This window comes from Heterocephalus glaber, unplaced genomic scaffold, assembly GCF_053883595.1.
Source record: "Heterocephalus glaber isolate CG9 unplaced genomic scaffold, H.glaber_assembly_v1.0 deba00000943, whole genome shotgun sequence".
NCBI classification, from domain to species: Eukaryota; Metazoa; Chordata; class Mammalia; order Rodentia; family Bathyergidae; genus Heterocephalus; species Heterocephalus glaber.
In genome coordinates, this window is record NW_028258175.1 from 7,574,704 (window position 1) to 7,593,208 (window position 18,505).

The window sequence follows — 18,505 nt, forward strand, 5'->3', positions numbered from 1 at the left end:
CTCTCAGGCTCCGCCCCTCTGGCTCCGCCCAGCATGGGCGGAAGTCCAACGGGGAATTTTCCATCGCGGTGCTCGCTCCCTCAAACTCTCTTGGAAGCGACCGGACTAGTTCGGAGAGGTTTACAGATGAGGGAATTGAAGCTTGGAGAGAGTGACCCATCCTGCACTCATGGCTTGGAGTGAAAGTTCTCGGCCACCTGGGGTTGTGAAGGATAGCGTTTTCCCGCCTAAACACCCAGACAACCCTTCCAGAAGCTTCTCTGCAGCTCAAGACCCACAGGTGATGTGCTTCCCCCTTGACTGGAATGTTTTAACCATAACTCCTCAAATGCAAATGTCATCAGTTGTGGGAGATGGATTAGATTATTTTCGTTGTACAGATGAAAAAATTGAAACAACACAAGTCCTTCAGTTCACAAGGATCCAGTCAGAGCAGGAGCTGTTTGCTGGTCTCAAATCCAGGCCAAAGGAGCAGGATCTCTCCACAGCAGTGCAGTTGGCACTTTGGGTAGGAGGATTCTGCTTCTGGGCTTCCCGTGACTGTGGGATGTTTAGCAGTATATGTGGCCTCTACCCAGTAGATACCAGTGGACCTCTCCCCAGTTGTGACAACCAAAAATGTCCCCTCAACAGTGCCAAATGTTCCCTGGGGAAGTGTTCTGGGTTGAAAACCACTGCCATAGGGCATACAGGTAAAGACCATGAGCTGAGGTCCAGCAGTCAGCCCCAGGCTCCGTTCCTTGCTCTGTGACCTTGGAAGAGAGACCTCTCTGAGCATGGTTCCATCCGTATAATGTCAAGAGGGACAAGCCCAGGCACTGGTGTGCTTCTAAACAAATCTCAGGCCCTTTTCATCAGGAACCTGTGTTGATTTCCTTCCCTTCAGAGACCCGTGTCCATAGTGACCCAGAGAATAAGTCTGTAGGTAAAGAGAGAAAGAAGTCATAGGGTTATAGTGAAGACTGGGACAATGATTGGCTGTAAAGAACTTAGCATTCACCATTTTTGAGCACGGTACAAGCTCGGAAATGCTCAATGTTATTACTTCTGCCACCTTGTATTTCTAGAAATAATCAGGTTGGTGAATACAGAAATAAGCTTGGTGATAATGACAATAATTATAAACCAAGGAATCCTACTCTAACTCCTCTCCTTTGCAAAAAAAGGTGCTAATGAAGGAGATGGGACAGCATGGATAGATGTCTGTGTCTATATTCTTAAATTTCAGGGAATCTTGCCTTCATGCACTTTGTACTTTGTTCAGTTGTAATATGATGTTTTCCCCACCTAGAAAGCTGTTTTGTTTTCCTTAGACTAAGGCACTGTGTCACTCCCAGAGCAAGTGCTGCTTTGAAAGTTAAACTGGGGCTTCAGTTGGTATTTCTGTTTAAGGGTACCATCTAGGGGCACATCTGTGAATCATTTAATTCTTTCCGCTTCTGGCATTTTTGTAGGGTGACCAGTCAGGTTTCGCCTCTCTTTGTGTGTTGACTGCATCTTCCAGCACATCACGTACTCCCCTTGGTGGGAATCTAGCTAGCATCTCTGCATCTCCACGTAGTATCAGGACTTGGCTGTCAATGAGCATCCAGTGGATTGATAAAATAAATCCACATGCAGCCTCTCCTATAGGAAGTAAGTTTTTAGCAACACTTGCTCTGTTAAGCAGTTACTTCAGGCATCAGAAAAGATCTGTCAGAGGCACATGACTTTGAATAAGAAATGTGTGAAATTCCCCCAGCAAGGAATTAAGACCCTAAAATATTATACCACAGAGACAGAAACAGCCTGGCACCTGGCTGGCCTCTCTTCTCCAAGTTACTATATTTAACAAATGAAAATACAGGATACTCAGTTAAATTTCAATTTCAGGTAAAAACAAATAACTTTTTGGTATAAGTATGCCCCAAATGTTGAGTGGGACATACTTCTACTGAAACATTACTTTGCCTGAAAATTGTTTACCTGAAATTCTGATGTCACTGGACAACCTGTGTTTTATCTGGGCACAGAGTTGAGAGGATCGAGGCCCACATCCCATCTTGGGAATTACTAAATAGAAAGATAAATCAGATAACAAATACTTCTAGTACATGAGAGGTGGCCTCAGGGGATGGTGCTTTCATTCTTTTTAGCAAGTATTTTACTTATTTTTCATCTTTCCTCAGGCTACATGTTGGTTTTTGGTTAAAGTCATGGAACAGTTTTCATAACCAGGTTCAAGTACCAACTTTGCTACTGACCTCACTGAATAATTATGGGCATATTAATTAACTCCATGACTCAGTTTCCTCAACCAAGAAATTGGGATAATGACATTCATCTTCTTGATTCTTGAAAAGATTTAAAAAGATGGTGTTTGTTAAGTCCTAAGAGCCAGTCATGGAAAATTGTATAAATAGAACCTATTATAATTGTTTGATGTTTTGAACACAGTTTTTTGTTTTTTTTTTTGGTACCGGGGATCAAACTCGGGCCCTTCCACTTGCAAGGCAGGCAACAGAACCACTGAGCTAAATCTCCAACCCCTTGAACAGTTTTTAAAGCACACTAAGTTTCAGATGGGGGGATGTTGCCTACTCACGCACAAGGTCGAAGGCCTTCTGAGCCCTGTGCCAGGCCCTTTCTAATTCTTCAGTTCCTTATATTGAGAGTTGGGTTATGTGGGATATGATGTTTCATACCCAGGGCAGAAAGCCTGATCATAACCCCAATTCTGTCTAAACAAAAGACTCGAACCCTTGCACTGGCTCATTTATTCCAAATTCTAATTACTGCATTCAGTGGTGGAATTGTTCTCTGCCAAATGCTATTAAAAACCTATGCTGTTGGATCTCAGTATCCATAGGAGACTAGTTCCAGGACTTCTGCAGATACCAAAATTTGTGGGTGCTTAGGTCCCTTAATTAAAATGGTACAGTATTTGCATGTATCTTAAGGCACATATGTTTTATATATAGATTACGTAAAATAACTAATACAATGTAAATGCTGTCAAAATAGTTGCTATGCTGTATTGTTTAGGAAATAATGACAAGAAGAAAGTCTGTATATGTTCAGTACAGATACAATTTTTTTCTCAAATATTTTGGATCAATGAATGGTTGAATCCCCAGATGCAGAACCCATAGATACAGGGGGATGACTGTATACACCTTATCCAGAAAATACAAACACTACGAAATGAGGAAGCTCAGTTTATTTTGAAAGTGTAGAGACCAATTTTGAGGATAAGGTAAGAAAAAGGAGAAATAGAAGCACTTGGGGTTATGCATTGCTCTTCAAAGCAGCTCAAAGACTTTTGTGTTCTGGGTAGGTGCTTTGGGGAAAGCACTGGATTCAGAGTCATGGGAACTGTGTTCAGATTGTATCAGCAGTGCTTATGAGTTATACCAATTTAGGAAAGTTATGCATCTCCCAGTTTGAGTTTCTATTTCTATACCATAGAGCATTGTGGAATTTGGGGGGAAAATGAAATGAAATAAAGGCAGATATGCAAACAGGGCACCCAGAAAGAGCTCAGTAAATCTAACCTGGCTTTCAGAGAACATATGTAACAAGTGTTGTGGCTATTTGGTCAGCAGCTAACTTTGGTCCTTGTGTGTGAGTATGTGTGCTTGTGTTTCTGTTTATAATAATATTGATGTTAGCTGTAACATTTATAGAGGACCTATGTCACTGATCGACCAAACTGTCCCGGTTTGCCCAGGACTAAAGAGGTTCCCGGGACACAGGACCTACAGTGTTAAAACTGGAAAAGTCTTAGGCAAACTGGACAAATTGGCCAACCTTCTGCTACGTGCAAATTGCTCTATACACAGTATTTCATTAAACCTTCAAACCAGCCTGTGAGGCAGGTACTCACAGTATTGCTCAGTTACAGAGAAAAAGTTCACTCAAAGAGATGAAGCAATTTGTTCAAGCCATACAGCTTATTAATGGGAAGAGAAGAATCTGAGCCAGACGTCTCCAGGTCTTGATTTTGAGATCTGAACCACCATGCTGTGTCGTTTGAGACCAATCCAAAGGCATGGCCTCTCTTTGCCACTCTCCTCTGCCTTCCTGGGTCATTGCTAAATGCCTTCCTGTCTTCCTTTCTGTCGCTGGTTCTCCCTGTTGCCTAGCTGAATCTTCAGCAGTGTCAACAGAACAGACATGGAGCTAGGTCAAGCCCAGTCTTGTATGTAGACACAGCAGCGGCCTCCTTCCCTTAGCAACAGACGCTGATGCCTGGTTACTGGCCCCAGGGCCTGAGTACAGCTTCTGTACCCCAGTGTAAAAACTGCCCAGGAAGGAGAAGGGAGATGAGTACTGGGTGGCTGGTGTTTGAGAGAGTCTTCCCTGTTTTCTCTTTTAATTTGTTGTTGGGAGCATTTCTACATAAATTTGAGGGGAAAGTCTGTTTCAGTTTTTTTCCTCTTCAGGAACCTTTCTGTGTTCCAGGAAAAGTTCCAAGAGATCTGCTCAAGGGGAAGAGTGACTGTTGCAAGGAGCAGGAACCAGAGGGGGGAAAAACAAAACCAGCAGCACCCTATTCTCTACTTCCCTTTCTCTCCTCTTCTACCAGGAAATTCTTCAGAGGCCTGAAGTCTATGACCTCAGAGAGGGAGCCTTCTGAACGGAGTTTTCGAGCATCTGGAAAGTTCCATTGTCAGTGTCATCCCCACTGTACTATAAGGAATTGTGGATTTCGGAGCAACTGGGTAGGAGAGGAGCAGCCCTACTGAAGCTCTTTACTCATTTTTAATAGGTACAATTAAAGCTGACACTTTAGGCGACATGGATTGCTCATCTCAAAAGGTAGGTGTCAGTTTTAAAGCATGTTTCTTTTCCTGTATTTTCAAAATGTAGGGAACTTTAAGAGTTTATGGGAAGGGGATGGTCTAGTCATACACCAATTGGCATGTTAGAGTCTCTTGACCTAGCAAGTGTGTTAAACATGTTCATGGTATATGCTATGAAATATGATTTTTGCTGACTTAGTCTGTGGGTGTATTCAGGTTTAACAGGAAAAATTTAGAGGTACCTGTTGTCCTTTTTCCTTCCCTTCTAAAGTCATTAGACCATATATTCCAACCAACAGCTCCTATTTCTGGCTGCACATCAGAGTATTCTGGGCACATCTTAAAAATGTGGAGTCTCGGTCTCTACCTCCAAAGATTCCGATCTAGAAAATTTGGATTGGAGCTTTGAAATCTGTATTTTTTAATGAGAGCTGAGTACTTTTGGTGTAGCAGGTCCTCAGGTCAGCATTTGGGAATTACTTTCGTAAAGAGCATGCAAACATCGTGTGTAAACAGAAACAAGCTGCCTAAATGTATTGGTTCTGCCTAATCTAGGTGTCAGAATCTTGGTTGTAAAAGCTAAGATCCACTAGGTTGCCATTTGAAGTGCCCCGAGGAGCATTTAAAAATTGGAATTTTATCAAATTAGATTTGTTAATAATATCCAAGCCCAGGCTCTGAAATGAAGGCTCCCTACAATTTAACAAACCATTTTGCATGGATACATATTTCTTCCAAGAAGCTCCATCTCCTTTCCTTTGAAGGTAACATAGTTCTTAGCCAGGTCTGGTCAAGAACGCTTTCTTGGGTCTGTTCTGGAATTGAGTTTTAGATCTGCTGATCTTTTGTGTGCTCCATTCATTCTACAGACTGAGGTGTTTTCTGTATTGGGGTATTTATGACTTCTTGAGTGTAAATCTTTTTCTTTGCCTATAAACTATCTTATATCTTGTTTCTGCAGAGGTTCTGTTGCTCCTGTTGCATTTAGTGAAATACTTGTGGCTTGCTCTCTTCAATACCTCAAGAATAGCTTATCTGTTTGCATGCTGTGGTATCTTTGCTCCCTCTCCTGAGCACTCTGTCACTGATTCATCTGTGTCTGTGTCCATAACTTGGATGACCATTTGTTAGCATGGGGGGGACATAAATATAATGCAATCTGCCTCAAACCCAAAAGGATCTGTGTATGAGATCAAGTAATCAAGAAGTCCAAGTGATATCCAGGGTTCCAGATGATGTCATCGAGATTCAGTCTTTCTCATTCTGGTGATTCTGCTTGCTTCTGTGTTGACTTCATTCTAAGGCAGACTTGTCCCCACTTGACATGAAGATGACTATTATCTGTTCTACCATAAATAACCTCATAGTTGGTGACTCTAATGAAAACAGAGTGCTCTTTATCAATAGCTCCAGTGAAAATGTCAGGAAATACCCTGGTCAACCCAGCTTGGGTCACATGCTTTTCCCTGAACCAATTACTGTGTCTAGGAAGATGGAATAGTCTGATGGTCAGACCTGTGTCTCATGTCTTGTTCTGGAGCCAAGGGATGGGATTAGCCACATTGTACAACATGGACTAAAACTGGAGTAGAACCAGTTATAGCCACTAAGGATACACTCTGTTTCTTTTGGTGGGAAGACTACTATCTCAATTGGTGTCAGGAATGAAGTCAGGTTTTTCCCTACCCTGGGTAGACCAATGAATTCCAAGATAATGCTTGAATAATGTTAATATTCTTCTTGATTGCAGAAGGGCAGTTTTTTTTTTAATAATTACTCATTCGGTCATTGTAAATTTGTAACTTAATCAAGATGTTCCAATTTTGTGGTGTTCGTTTGTTGTTCTTGTAATGAAAATTTTTATTTGGAATAGATTTAAAATCTAGGCCAAAGGGAAGATTTCCACTGGCCACAAAACCCTGTTGCTTGCAAAGACACAACACAGACAGCCCTATCCTATCAACCTGTACATGTTTTACATCTGGGATCGTGAAAGAAATAAGTGACTTCATATCCCTGGGAGTATTGCTGCTAAAATCTTTCTTGGATGGTATAGTACCTACTTTGGATAATCAGATTCCTTTCCAGTTGACTCTGGGATTTTTTTCATTTTGTTTGCCTCATCAGTGCAGATTTAGAATTAATTTCATTAGTTGAAGACGGAACACTTGGAGATGATTGGTCAAATTCTCATAACTTAGACTGAGAAAGACAGAGGGGTTGGTTTTAATCAACAGAACAAGTTCTATGGTTTTGTATGATGAAAACAGTGGAGTCAGTTGTTCTCAAATGCATCATGTTTGAGGTAGGACTGAAGCATTCCTACTTTGAATAAAGTACCATTGGTGATTCCAATATGCCACAGTTTTTTGAGAACAATTAAATTAAACTATGAGATCAATGAACCCATTTCATGTTTTTAAAGATCCCAAGCTCAGTGTACATCTCTGTTTATGGGTTTGGATATTTTCATTTAATTTTAAGGTCCACAACCTTCCTAAAGTAATTTGCTATGTAAGTAATACTTGCTATTTCCAATGTGTTGAGGTTCAAAGTGATGTGTATTTAAAAGCCATTAACTTAGAAGACAAATCTGCATCTCATGTGGCTGGGATATGTTACTTGTTGTCCCTGGCTCTTAGTTTCATCGACTAGAATGTGGGTACAAAAAAAAATTCTAAGATTGTAAAGAAGCTGGTTCTTAATAATTTGGCATAATGGCAGATGTCATTGCTGTTGTTATTATTTAATGAAGTAGGTGCTCCAGGAGAGACAGTGGAGATTAATGGGAATCAGCAGTAAGGGGTTGGTTGGGACATGGTGGAGGGCAGGGGCGCCCACTACTAATATTGAGTCATATCCTCCTCCTCCACCTGACCTCTCACCAGTGATCTTGCATGACATAATTTGCAGATCCAAATAAGTCAAATTCATATAACAATGTCTCATCTTACACAAGACTTAAGTCCAAAAGTATTGCCTAAGGTGAAAACCAAAGAGCCAAAATGGCCCTTGAAAATCCTTCAGACCAACTTTAAAGTGCTATATAGCAACACCTTTCTGTAAGTCTGGGCCAGCAGTTTTTTCTCCAGTGTTGGAACACATTACAGTGTCTTTTTCATAGCCCCAGATGAAATTATTGTCTTGTGTATAGTGGGCCTTAGGACAAAAACATGTAATACTGTTCAGTACTGCAGACCCTTTCAGCTCTATTCAGGAGAGTTGGAGAGGCACACGGGAACTGAGAGTGGCTGTGGGAAACACATGTTTTGTTCACACCTATCTGAGGCTGCTCCCCAGTGTGCACTCCTTCATGGAATGGTAGATTCACGCATACCTGCTCTTCGATGGGAGCACCGAGAATTGCTTATGTGTGTGCTAAGCAGACATAAAATGTAGTATGACTGTCTGAGCAAATTTCTATCTGGAACTTTGCATATGTGAAATGCAAGAGTCAGTTTTAAGAAACCACCACTTTTTAATCACACTCTAGGGTAAGAGGGCAGCTGGGGGTACCCTCAGAATTAGGCCTCTTCCTGGGAGAAAGGAACATATCCAGATTAGCTCATAGAGGAGAAGCCAAGGAGGAGATACTAGAGAAGAGACAGGCTAAAGATTTTAAAAAATGAAACATATTTAATGGAGAGAAGTGAAAGGGGTGTTTTGTGAGTAGGACTGTGTGCCACAAACCATTCCTGAGGACCTCTAGTCCTTACCAGCTTCAGAGGCGTGGAAATGTCTCCTCGTACCTGAAGAATGGCTCTGTTCCCATTTCCCACAGCTCGACAAAAGTGACTCGATACACCACATGAGCCACCCCCAGACAAGGCCAGAGCTGCCTCCCCTGCCTGCATCTGTTGATAATGAACCATCTGAACTCTATCAGGTATGCACCCCTGACTGCAGACTCTTCTGCTGAGGATGACAAGGTGAAAAACACCCCCAGCACCTCTTAGTATTCAGGAGGCACCAGTAGGGCACAAACATTCAGACTTGACAAATGAGATTAAGGGCTTTGGTTGTTTTTGCCACTAGACAAATCTGCAGCAGTGTGGGAGAAAGAATTACGTGTTTTTGAAACCCTCTGAACTTCTGTATCTTCAACTGTAAAATGAGGGTAACTCTGTCTTCCTTATAGCCATGTCCGTGAGGAATAAAGATGAGATGTAATCATTTGATTCTATTGTGGAGAGCCCACTGTTACACAGTGGTCAGAGAAGTACAATTGATGTTTATTCAGAAAGTATTTCCACTGAGCTCACAGAAAGTAGAAACTACATAAGGGATATGGAGCGCTGTGAGTCTCAGTTTAAGAAGAACCCAGGCTCACAGAGACATCCCTAATTGTGCCTCGCTCTGCATTTCTTCCCTTATAGACTGTCATGTTGCACAGCTTTTATCCCCCCTTGATGCAACGTACCTCATGGACCCTATCTGTGCCCTTCAAAGAGCAGCACCACCACCGTGGGCCCAGTGATTCCATTGCCAACAATTACTCATTGATGGCCCGAGATCTAAAGCTGAAAGACTTGATAAAGATCTACCAGCCAGTCATCATCAATGCCCCTAGGGACAGGATCACCCGGGGGCTGCTATCAGGTACTTGTGGCAGTGTGCCATGTTTTGTGCAGAGTGAGGCTTCGGAGTGAAACTCTGCTCCTGGGTTCTAGCCCCAGTTCTCCCTCTTGTACAGCTAACTTTGAATAACTTTATAGAGCTTCATTTTCCTCATCTATGAAATGGAAATTATTGCAGTGGCTAACATTTATGGATCTTTTGCATATACTTAGGTACTGTTCTATGTAATTATATAATTGATTCCTGCATCACAAATTACCCCCAAAACATTGTGGCTTAAACCAAGCATTTATTATCACAGTCTCTGCAGGTCAGGAATCTGGGCATGGCTTAAATGGGTCATTCTGGCTCTGGGTCTCTCAAGAAGGTGCAGTCATGGTGTCAGCCAGAGCCACCATCATCAAAGGCAACTAGGGGAGGATCCTAGCTCATTCACATCCTTGGGTCCTTGCTGGCTGTTGGGCTTTGACATTAGTCTCTCACCATGTGTACCTCTCTGTAGGACATCACTTCTGGCTTCTGTTAGAGTAAGGGAGGGAGAGAGCAAAACAAGAGAGAGCCAGCAAGACAAAAGCACAGTATTTTTGGAAGTTAATCTTGGAAGTCACATTCCAAAACTTGTACCATATTCTGTTTATTAGAAATGAATCACTACGTCTGGCCTATACTCAAGGGGAGAAGGTTACACAAAGACATGATACCAGAAAGTAAAGATCATTGGAGGCTATCTTTGAAACTGCTTGTCATAGTATGTTACGAGTATTAATTTATTTCATCTCACCAGGTACACATATGTCTGCTTAGGATACTAAAGAGTATCCTTTAGTAATTTGTGGTAGAAGTATTTTGGAGCTATTCAATCTGCTTTATGTGTCAAGCTCATTCATATTTTTCATTTTCCTCTCTGTGCTATGTCTAAGTGAATTTCTCAGTTATATCTTCCAGTTCATTAATTGTGTCTTCAACTCTGTTCAATCTTGAGTTTATCATGTCTAATAAGTGTTTTCTGTTTTGATGACAATACCTTTTTATTTTCAGATTTTCTAAAGGGTTTTACTTAAGATTTCTCCCAATTTCTTATTCTATTTCTTTAGTCATAGCCCTTTCTGTATCATTTGGAAGATTTTTTTTTTCAAGTAGTTCTCAATAGTATTATTTGTTTATTTAAAGGAACAGGTACATCTCTAGGATGTTGTTGTTTTGCATATTCCTGCAAGATTACACAGCAAACATTAAATACACCAATATTTAATATCATTATATGCAGAAACTTACATTTAAAGTTCTAATTGCTAATATCATGGCCATTGTCATAGCCTGTTTGAGCCATCATAACAAAATACCATAGACTGGTAGCTTATAAACAATGGAAATTTATTTCTCACCGCTCTTCTGGAGGTTAGAAGTCTGAGATCAGGGTACTAGCAGATTCAGTGCCTGGTAAGGGCCTCTTCCTGGTCCACAAATGGTTGTATTCTTGCTGTGTTCTCATATGTTGGAAGAGATTGAGGAATTTCTCTGGGATCTCTTCTGATGAGGGCTCTAACCTCCAAAGACCCTTCCTGTAAATGTCATTATGTTATCGATTAAATTTCAACATGTGAATTTGGGAGAGAATTGGATAAACATTTAGTCTACACAAGTAACATTTAATAATTTTATTACAGAGTAATTAATTTGAAGATCATATTTTCCTGTTTCGTATTAGTAAAATTGTTAGTAATCTGTAAATAACTAGAGTTAAAACCTCCCAGATTTAACTGTCACAGGAATTCTCAGCCAAGCCAGTCTTTGAACATAAACTGCTAAAACATAAACATAAACTGAGAAAGCCAGCAAGATAGAAACTGATAAATATCTGTTATTCAAGTCCTTACTAGAGCTGATTTCTGTTTATTAGTCATTAGAGGAAATTTATATTTGGAGGATCTTAAACTGATTTTGGAGCAATATTGATTTTGCTGTATTATTTCCATTTTGTGAATCTGTCCCTAGATTATTGAGTTTACTGGTTGTCTCTCCTGGTGTTAGTTTTTCTCATGTGTGCTGAGATTTTGATTTGCAGGCCTATATTGAAGATTCTGTCTTCCTTCTTGCTGCATGCATACACACCTATTTTTTACTGAATTATAATTCACATGCAACAAAATACAAAGCTCCCAAATGTTAAGTTCAGTGGGTTTTGATAATTGTTTATACTACATGGCTGCCACACAAACAAGATATAAGGCATTTCTATCACTAGAGAAATTTCCCTTATGTTCCTTTCTGATCAGTTTTCTCACTTGTTCCACATATCTCACTCCAGAGTAACCACTTTCTGATTTCTGTCACCATAGATTCATTTTGTTTGTTCGCATATAAATGTAACTATGCACTTTGTACTATTTTCATGTGTTCTTCTTAAGATAGCTTGCTTTCTTATGTCTCCATGTGTCCCTTAAGACCTTACATTACCCCTCAGATCTTACACTGATGCTTGAAGCTTCCATCATAGATCTGGTCCCTGAGGCAATGTACGGTTAGGTCCAGCTGTCATTACCTTCTTGTGACATCTCTACCCACCATATTGATTGAGGACACATAGGCTTTATCTGCATGGCAGTGCAGATAAAGTCTTTTTAGGCTTGCTTTAGCCCTGGAGCCTGGTCCTAATTCCACACATCATTGTGTGTATTAGGATTCTGTTACCCACCAGATATGACTCCTACCTCCTCCTACCTGCTTCTGCATCCAGAAGCCAAGGCTATGCCTTTTTTTTTTTTTTGGTACGGGGATTGAACTTGGGTCCTTGCACTTGTGCAGCAGGCGACGAAACCACTGAGCTAAATCCCTGGCCCCAAGGCTATGACTTTTACTTCACACTCTGTTCATATCTAGCTCACATAGATGAGTATGTTCTTGTACAGTACAATATATTTTTAATTTTTAAAGAGTATTTTCTTATTATTATTGTGATTAGAAAATACATCTTAAGTAGGAGTCAATTCTCTTGATTCCCTCAAAGTATCAATTTAATGTTTGTATGTCTCTAACATTTCTCTGTTATTTATTAATTTCCTCAAACTAGAGCTTTTAGCAAATCATGGTATTTAAGTAAAATTTAATAAAATTGTTTTTATATAATTTATTGAATGTATTTGTAGTTACCTTCTATTTATTACAAATGATTTTCTTCTATTTTCAGCTATTAGATACTTGTTACAAATAATACTGGTTTTTCTGTTTGTGATCATCACATAAAATATTCTTTAAAAATAAATTCACTAAGGGCTGAGGATTTAGCTCAGTGGTTCTGGCACCTGCTGTGCAAGCTCAAGGTCCTGAGTTCGATCCCCAGTACCAATAAATAAATAAACAAACAAACAAACAAATAAATAAATAAATTCACTAAGTTTAAATGGCTGAGTCTATTTCAAGGGAAACATTAAACAATAATTTAACCGATGCTTAGAAAATAGAGTATAGTATTGGGAAGCAAATTGAGTAGGCAGTTATTAATAGTTGTAAGTGTAGGGATGAATAGAAGGTATGCCTGTTCCCATTTTACAGCTAGGGAAACTGAGATCCAAAGTGATGAAGTCAGTTCTTCAGGGTCACATGGGTAATTAGTGATACATGAGGGACCAGAGCCCCCATCTGCCTTGTCCCACCATACCAGGTCCGCTCCCCTTAGTGTGTTCTTTGATTTTTCCAAGAGTCGTGTCTCTGTGGACAGAGAATGGCGCAAGACCATTCCCCATCACTGACATCTTTCTTCTTTACTCCTGCAGGAACTAAAAGCTCATCACAGCCCAACAAGAAGATGAAGTTCTCCTCCAGAGTCAATGAGGACCCCACTAGGTAAAATGTCATTGTGGTCACTGGAGAACGTAAGACACTGGCTTGATCCCAAGGAGGTTATGGCTTTATTGAAACTATGCTCTGATTCTTGCCTTCAAAGCATTCCAGACATTCCATGACACCCCCCCCCCCATTATTTGCCTTAGTCCAAATTTTTTAGGCTCTAAACAAAAATCAATTAACCAACTAAGCAAAATCAGTGTTAAGATGTCTATGAGGTGTGTAGTGGCTAGAGTCATCTTTGAAATACACACACATGCCACTAGAGGACATGGAGGAGAGGGACTCCTACTGCAGAATGACACTAACCACATTGTAGGAAGTGGGTCTAACATCACAGGCCCTCTGTGGAGCCCCTAGGGCTGAGCTGTGTCTACTTTTCAGGACCAAGATGGCCTGCAACATCTCAACCTCCTCACCCATGAAGAAGGAGGTGAATACATCTTTGACCCTCCCAGGAAGCAGGCCAATGAGTCCAGAACAGCAGATTAATGTGATGTTACAGCAGGAGATGGAAATAGAAAATAAAGAAAAAACTCCATCTGCATTAGACCTGGAGGTACATTCTTGTTGTCCCCTTTCTTTTTGCTAAATATTACTCTTGGTATCTGAGTGATTTAAACTGAAGGAGAATAGCAGAGCAACCTGATGAATGTTTTAAGAATTGCAAAGTCCAGATGGCATGATAGAGTGCTAAATGGTGTGTGTGTGTGTGTGTGTGTGTGTGTGTGTGTGTGTGTGAGAGAGAGAGAGAGAGAGAGAGAGAGAGAGAGAGACAGAGAGAGAGACAGACAGACAGACAAAGAAAGGAAGAAGAGGAGGAAGAGGAGGAGAGAGAAGGGGAGAGATCTGATCTATCAAGGCTTGGAAATTGGTGCCTTTGGGTCCTCTTAAAAAATAGGTTGCAAAATGTTGGCCCATAGTCTCAGCTTGCTGGTTTTTCCAAACAAGAAACAGTACACCCAGTTAAATTTGAATTTCAGATAAACAATGAATGCTTTTTTAAGTATAAGTATATCCAAGTGTGTCCTATATTTTTTCTGGCAGCCTTATCACAGCCAAATATGGCCTATAGATGTATTCTTAAAAAGAGGGAAATCTCAAGTTAGATTTTCAACCTCTCCTCAAAAAGCTAAAATACTTGGAGCTCAGTAGTAGCTTCTATTAAATGAAAAATATATTCTCCCATTGGTCATTGTCCTCACTACTGTTTACAGTTTTGTTACATCCAGCCACTTTCATTTGTTATATTACCTGCCTGGCTCCAGGTAGATGTCTGAGTTTCCAGCCCATGTCTTAAAAAAACAAAGTTAATAGTTGTCAAATGTATGGATGATAGGAAGGTTTGCCCATCCCCATTTTTTTTTTTTGGTACCAGGGATTGAACTCGGGTTCTTGGGCTTGCACAGCAGGCGACAAAACCACTGACCTAAATCTGCAGCCCTGCCCATCCCCATTTTACAACTAGGGAAACAGACCCAAAGTGATGAAGTCAGTTCTTCAGGGCTACACTGGTAATTAGTGATACATAAGGGACCAGAGCCCACACCTTCTGCCATATCCCACCATATCATGTCTGCTCCCCTTAGCATGTTCTTGGACTTTAGAACAAAGGCTAAAAGACAAGCAGCTTTTGGGCTTATCGTGTGTAACAAAATACTTAATAATAAAAACGGTGACTGACTATTGCTCTTGGCAAAATTCTGTGCTAAACCTGCTAGCTGCTTGAACCCATTCAAGATTTGGGTACCATGATTATCCCCATTGTCCAGGTTTGGAAATTGGAGCATAGATAAATTAAGCAACGAGCTACGCAGCATTTCTCAAACTTACCCGCAGATAAGAGTCACCGAGTGTGCTTGTTAAAACTCTTCAACTGCCTAAATAGGGCCTGGCTGTCTTCATTTTCGCAGGAGCCTTACTCTCTGCCCCACCCACCCCCATTTCTTAAAATCAGGGAATTTGTCAATACTGCTGTGTACATATGATCCTGACTTGTGATGGTTTGACTTAGGATTTTTTTTTTACTTACAGGTGTAAAAGTGATATGCATATTTTTCAGTAGAAAGCTTATTTTGGACTTTGATCTTTTCCTGGGGTAGTGCAATATTCAGTATGATCCTCTCTTGTCATATGTGGCAGTGACAGTGAGCTGCAGCCACACAATCACAAGGAGACACAAGTGATACTGTACAGTGTATTGTGATGCTAAGCTGGGCTGTTCTGTGGGTTAGGTGTGTTCAATACATTTTTGATGTAGAATATTCGCCACAAGTCAAGTAGCTTCTGTATAAGCTGCTTCCAGTAAGGTTGAGGAGAGGGGGCTGCAGTTACTAGCAGCAGCCCCTTTTGACCACAGATAGTTGGCATTGAAATGCAAATTTCACATCCTTTCCACAAGTTGTGCTTCTCCTTGTCTGAAATTATTCCTTCTGTCTGAAATTATTTCTTTTCTGAGCCAGCAGCAGCTCAGAGCCAAACCCTACATAAACAAAATTTTCTGAAATCCTTGGATCACATTGGGCATTTTTGTTTAGTTTTTGTGTTTGTGTTGCTTTCCAAACTCAAAAGCCCATGTTTGGATTGGAACCATCATAACTGTCGGTCAGACTTTAGAAAGATTTTCCCCAGACAGCTACATGCCACAGATCAGAGTGCTTTGTAGAGGATCACTGTTGTTCAGAAGGGTGAATTATGGGCCGGGGATTTAGGTCAGTGGTTTCGCCGCCTGCTGTGCAAGCTCAAGGACCCGAGTTCGATCCCTGGTACCAAAAAAAAAAAAAAAAAAAACCTAGAAGGGTGAATTATTTGAGTCCATTTTAGGAGCTTGTTATTACTCTTTAAAGGTCACCAGGTATGCATCTGTACTCATCCCTGGACTTTGTATTCACTCCACTGTCTCTCACTGTGTGGCATTTGACAAGTGTTATTCCCCACTGAAAAATCTCTGGCTTTGGTTGAATCTTCCAGAATCATGGGAAAGACCAGTGTCTCATTGCAGTGAGTGTGAAGCGACAGACCCCAAAAGCAAGGTTGTAGTAAGCGAAGGGTGAGGATGGCTGCTGTGTGAACAGGTTCTCTTGTCAGCTGATGGGTGGGACAGGTGGGCAAGATACCCAGTAATGATTTTCTCGCTGATTTGTTTATGGAAGAGATACTATTACTATGTAACCAACGGAATCCGAAAAGACATGATTGCCCCTGGGGAGGACGGAGTGATGGTTCGGATTTCAAAGCTGATTTCTACCAAGCTGCTGACAAGTCCCTCCTTGGAACCCCTGCTGGTTGCCCTTGTGGATGAAATGGAAAATGACTATTACAGTGGCCTCATGAAAAGCATTGGTAAGGCTGGGCATAAATAGGGGGCTCCTACATGAAGGCACCGTCTTTCATTGTTTCCATTGAATACACCCCAATGATTTAACCTGTAATTCAAAAGCTCTCTCACCCCAGCCACCATCACTAATGTCTATACTAGCTCTTCCCACGTTAGTGTACACCCACATTACCCAAGGATCTTGTTAAAACGCAGATTCTGATTCAGTAGATTTGCCTTGGGGCACAGATCATTATTCTGCATTTCTAACAAGTTCACAGGTAACACAGATGAAGCAACACTATGGGTAGCAAGAGCCTATTTAAACTTTAAAATCCAGTCCAAGACCTGTATCTTCTCTAAAGCATTTTTTTCTCTTCAGCCCTCATGGTGCCTCCCTCCTCTGCATTTATAACACTTCTTGTTTCTACTTTCAACTCCTTTGCAAATTCTCCCATGCCTTTATTTCCCTATTGTTTTTGACACCGGCATTGTTGTTTCATCTCCTGCGGGTCTTGACTCCTTATTAGACCACTAGCACTTGGATGGGATGGTTGTATTATTGATTCCCCTTCTACTTCATCCTTAGCCATGTCTTGTGCACACGGTAAGTTGTTGGGAAACATTTGATGATGAATGAGTAATGTGAGAAGCATTAAAGCGGAGGTGTGGTCCTCGTAGTTATATACCTTGCTATCTCATCTACCAAGTTGTTTAGTCTTTCTTTAAACTTTCCTAACTAACTTTATAATGATGTCAGTGTAATGGCTTCTTGTCTACCCTCACACAGAAACCAGCTTCCATGAGTGAACATGTCAGGGCCTTTACTTCCAGCTCCAACTTGTTTCTCCAGTTTTATCACCTCTAACTTCACCATTTGCACCTGATGCTTCTGCCACAGCATAGCTCACAGATCCTTAAGTAACAGTGGTAGCACTTCACCTCCTTACATGCTATTCCCTCTGTCCCAAATGCTTGTCTTTTCTCTTCCTGTCTAACAAACTCCCATTCATTTATGACCCAGCACAAAAGTGACTTCTTTTATGAAACTTTTCTCAATCTTTCGTTCCTTAGCATGTAAAAATTTGATTTCTAAATTTCCATTTGTAAATATCTGGTGATAGCCATTATATTGATTTTTGGGTAACTATCTTAATGTGAGCAATTATGACTAAGGAGCTATGAGCAAATACAGGTGCATGGTCATTCAGAATGCTAAATATCTTATCAGGACTGAACCTGATTCTGAGTGCTCCACCCTGCGAACTTCCATTCCTTCTCCCCATGAAATATTTTCAGAAGGAAACATACCAACAGAATAGAACTTCAATGACCTTGCAAATGAGGTAGCATTTCCCAGTGTGAACGGACAGAGGCTCAGTTGCCTTATGAATTTGATGATAAGAGCACAAGAAGTTAAGCCAGATGCCTGTAATCCTAGAACTCTAGGAAGCTGAGGCAGGAGGATCAAGTTCAAGCCCAGCCTGGGCAATTTAGTGACTTAGTGAGACCTTGTCTCAAAATTTTAAAAATGGAAAAGGGGGGGGGGCTGGGGATGTAGCTCAGCATGAAGGCTCTGGTTTTAATCCCCAGCATTGAAAAAAAAAGTACAGGATGTTGAAGGTCACTACCTAATAATGGAGTATTTGCTCTCTTCCTTCTAGTTGATTACATCCTCATGGATCCAATGGAGAGGAAGAGGCTCTTCATCAAGAACATCCCCCGCCTTTTTCCTCACAGAGTGATCCGGGCCCCTGTGCCCTGGCATAGTGCCTACAGGGGTGCTCACAAGTGGAATGAGGAGCATCTGCACACGGTGAACCCCATGATGCTCATCCTGAAAGACCTGTGGTTTACAGAGTAAGAAGGGCCTCCCCTCCCTGTTGTCTCCTTTCTTTGTTGCTTCCATGAATAAGCAAGCTTCCTAGGCAGGGCACAGCTGGAGTAGCCCTGAACCTGCAGCAAAATGAGATGAACAAAAATC

General features: G+C 41.0%; 1 protein-coding gene across 9 annotated transcripts in view; it reads left to right on the forward strand.

Annotated features, from left to right (window-relative positions):
• The first annotated feature begins 12 nt into the window (after positions 1-12).
• Positions 13-18,505, forward strand: part of Dnah3 (dynein axonemal heavy chain 3) — a 173,084-nt gene continuing 154,591 nt past the window's right edge. For 3 of the 9 annotated variants that reach the window (XR_015450387.1, XM_087208878.1, XM_087208880.1), the window contains exons 1-8: positions 297-4,650; positions 4,751-4,800; positions 8,566-8,670; positions 9,161-9,383; positions 13,136-13,205; positions 13,590-13,764; positions 16,358-16,547; positions 18,186-18,381. Coding sequence is in view for 8 of the 9 variants with exons in the window: in XM_087208878.1 (XP_087065004.1) it covers positions 4,227-4,650; positions 4,751-4,800; positions 8,566-8,670; positions 9,161-9,383; positions 13,136-13,205; positions 13,590-13,764; positions 16,358-16,547; positions 18,186-18,381 (1,433 nt within the window). In the remaining variant the exon portion in view is untranslated. The other 6 variants (XM_087208874.1, XM_087208875.1, XM_087208876.1 and 3 more) reach the window with 5 other exon arrangements.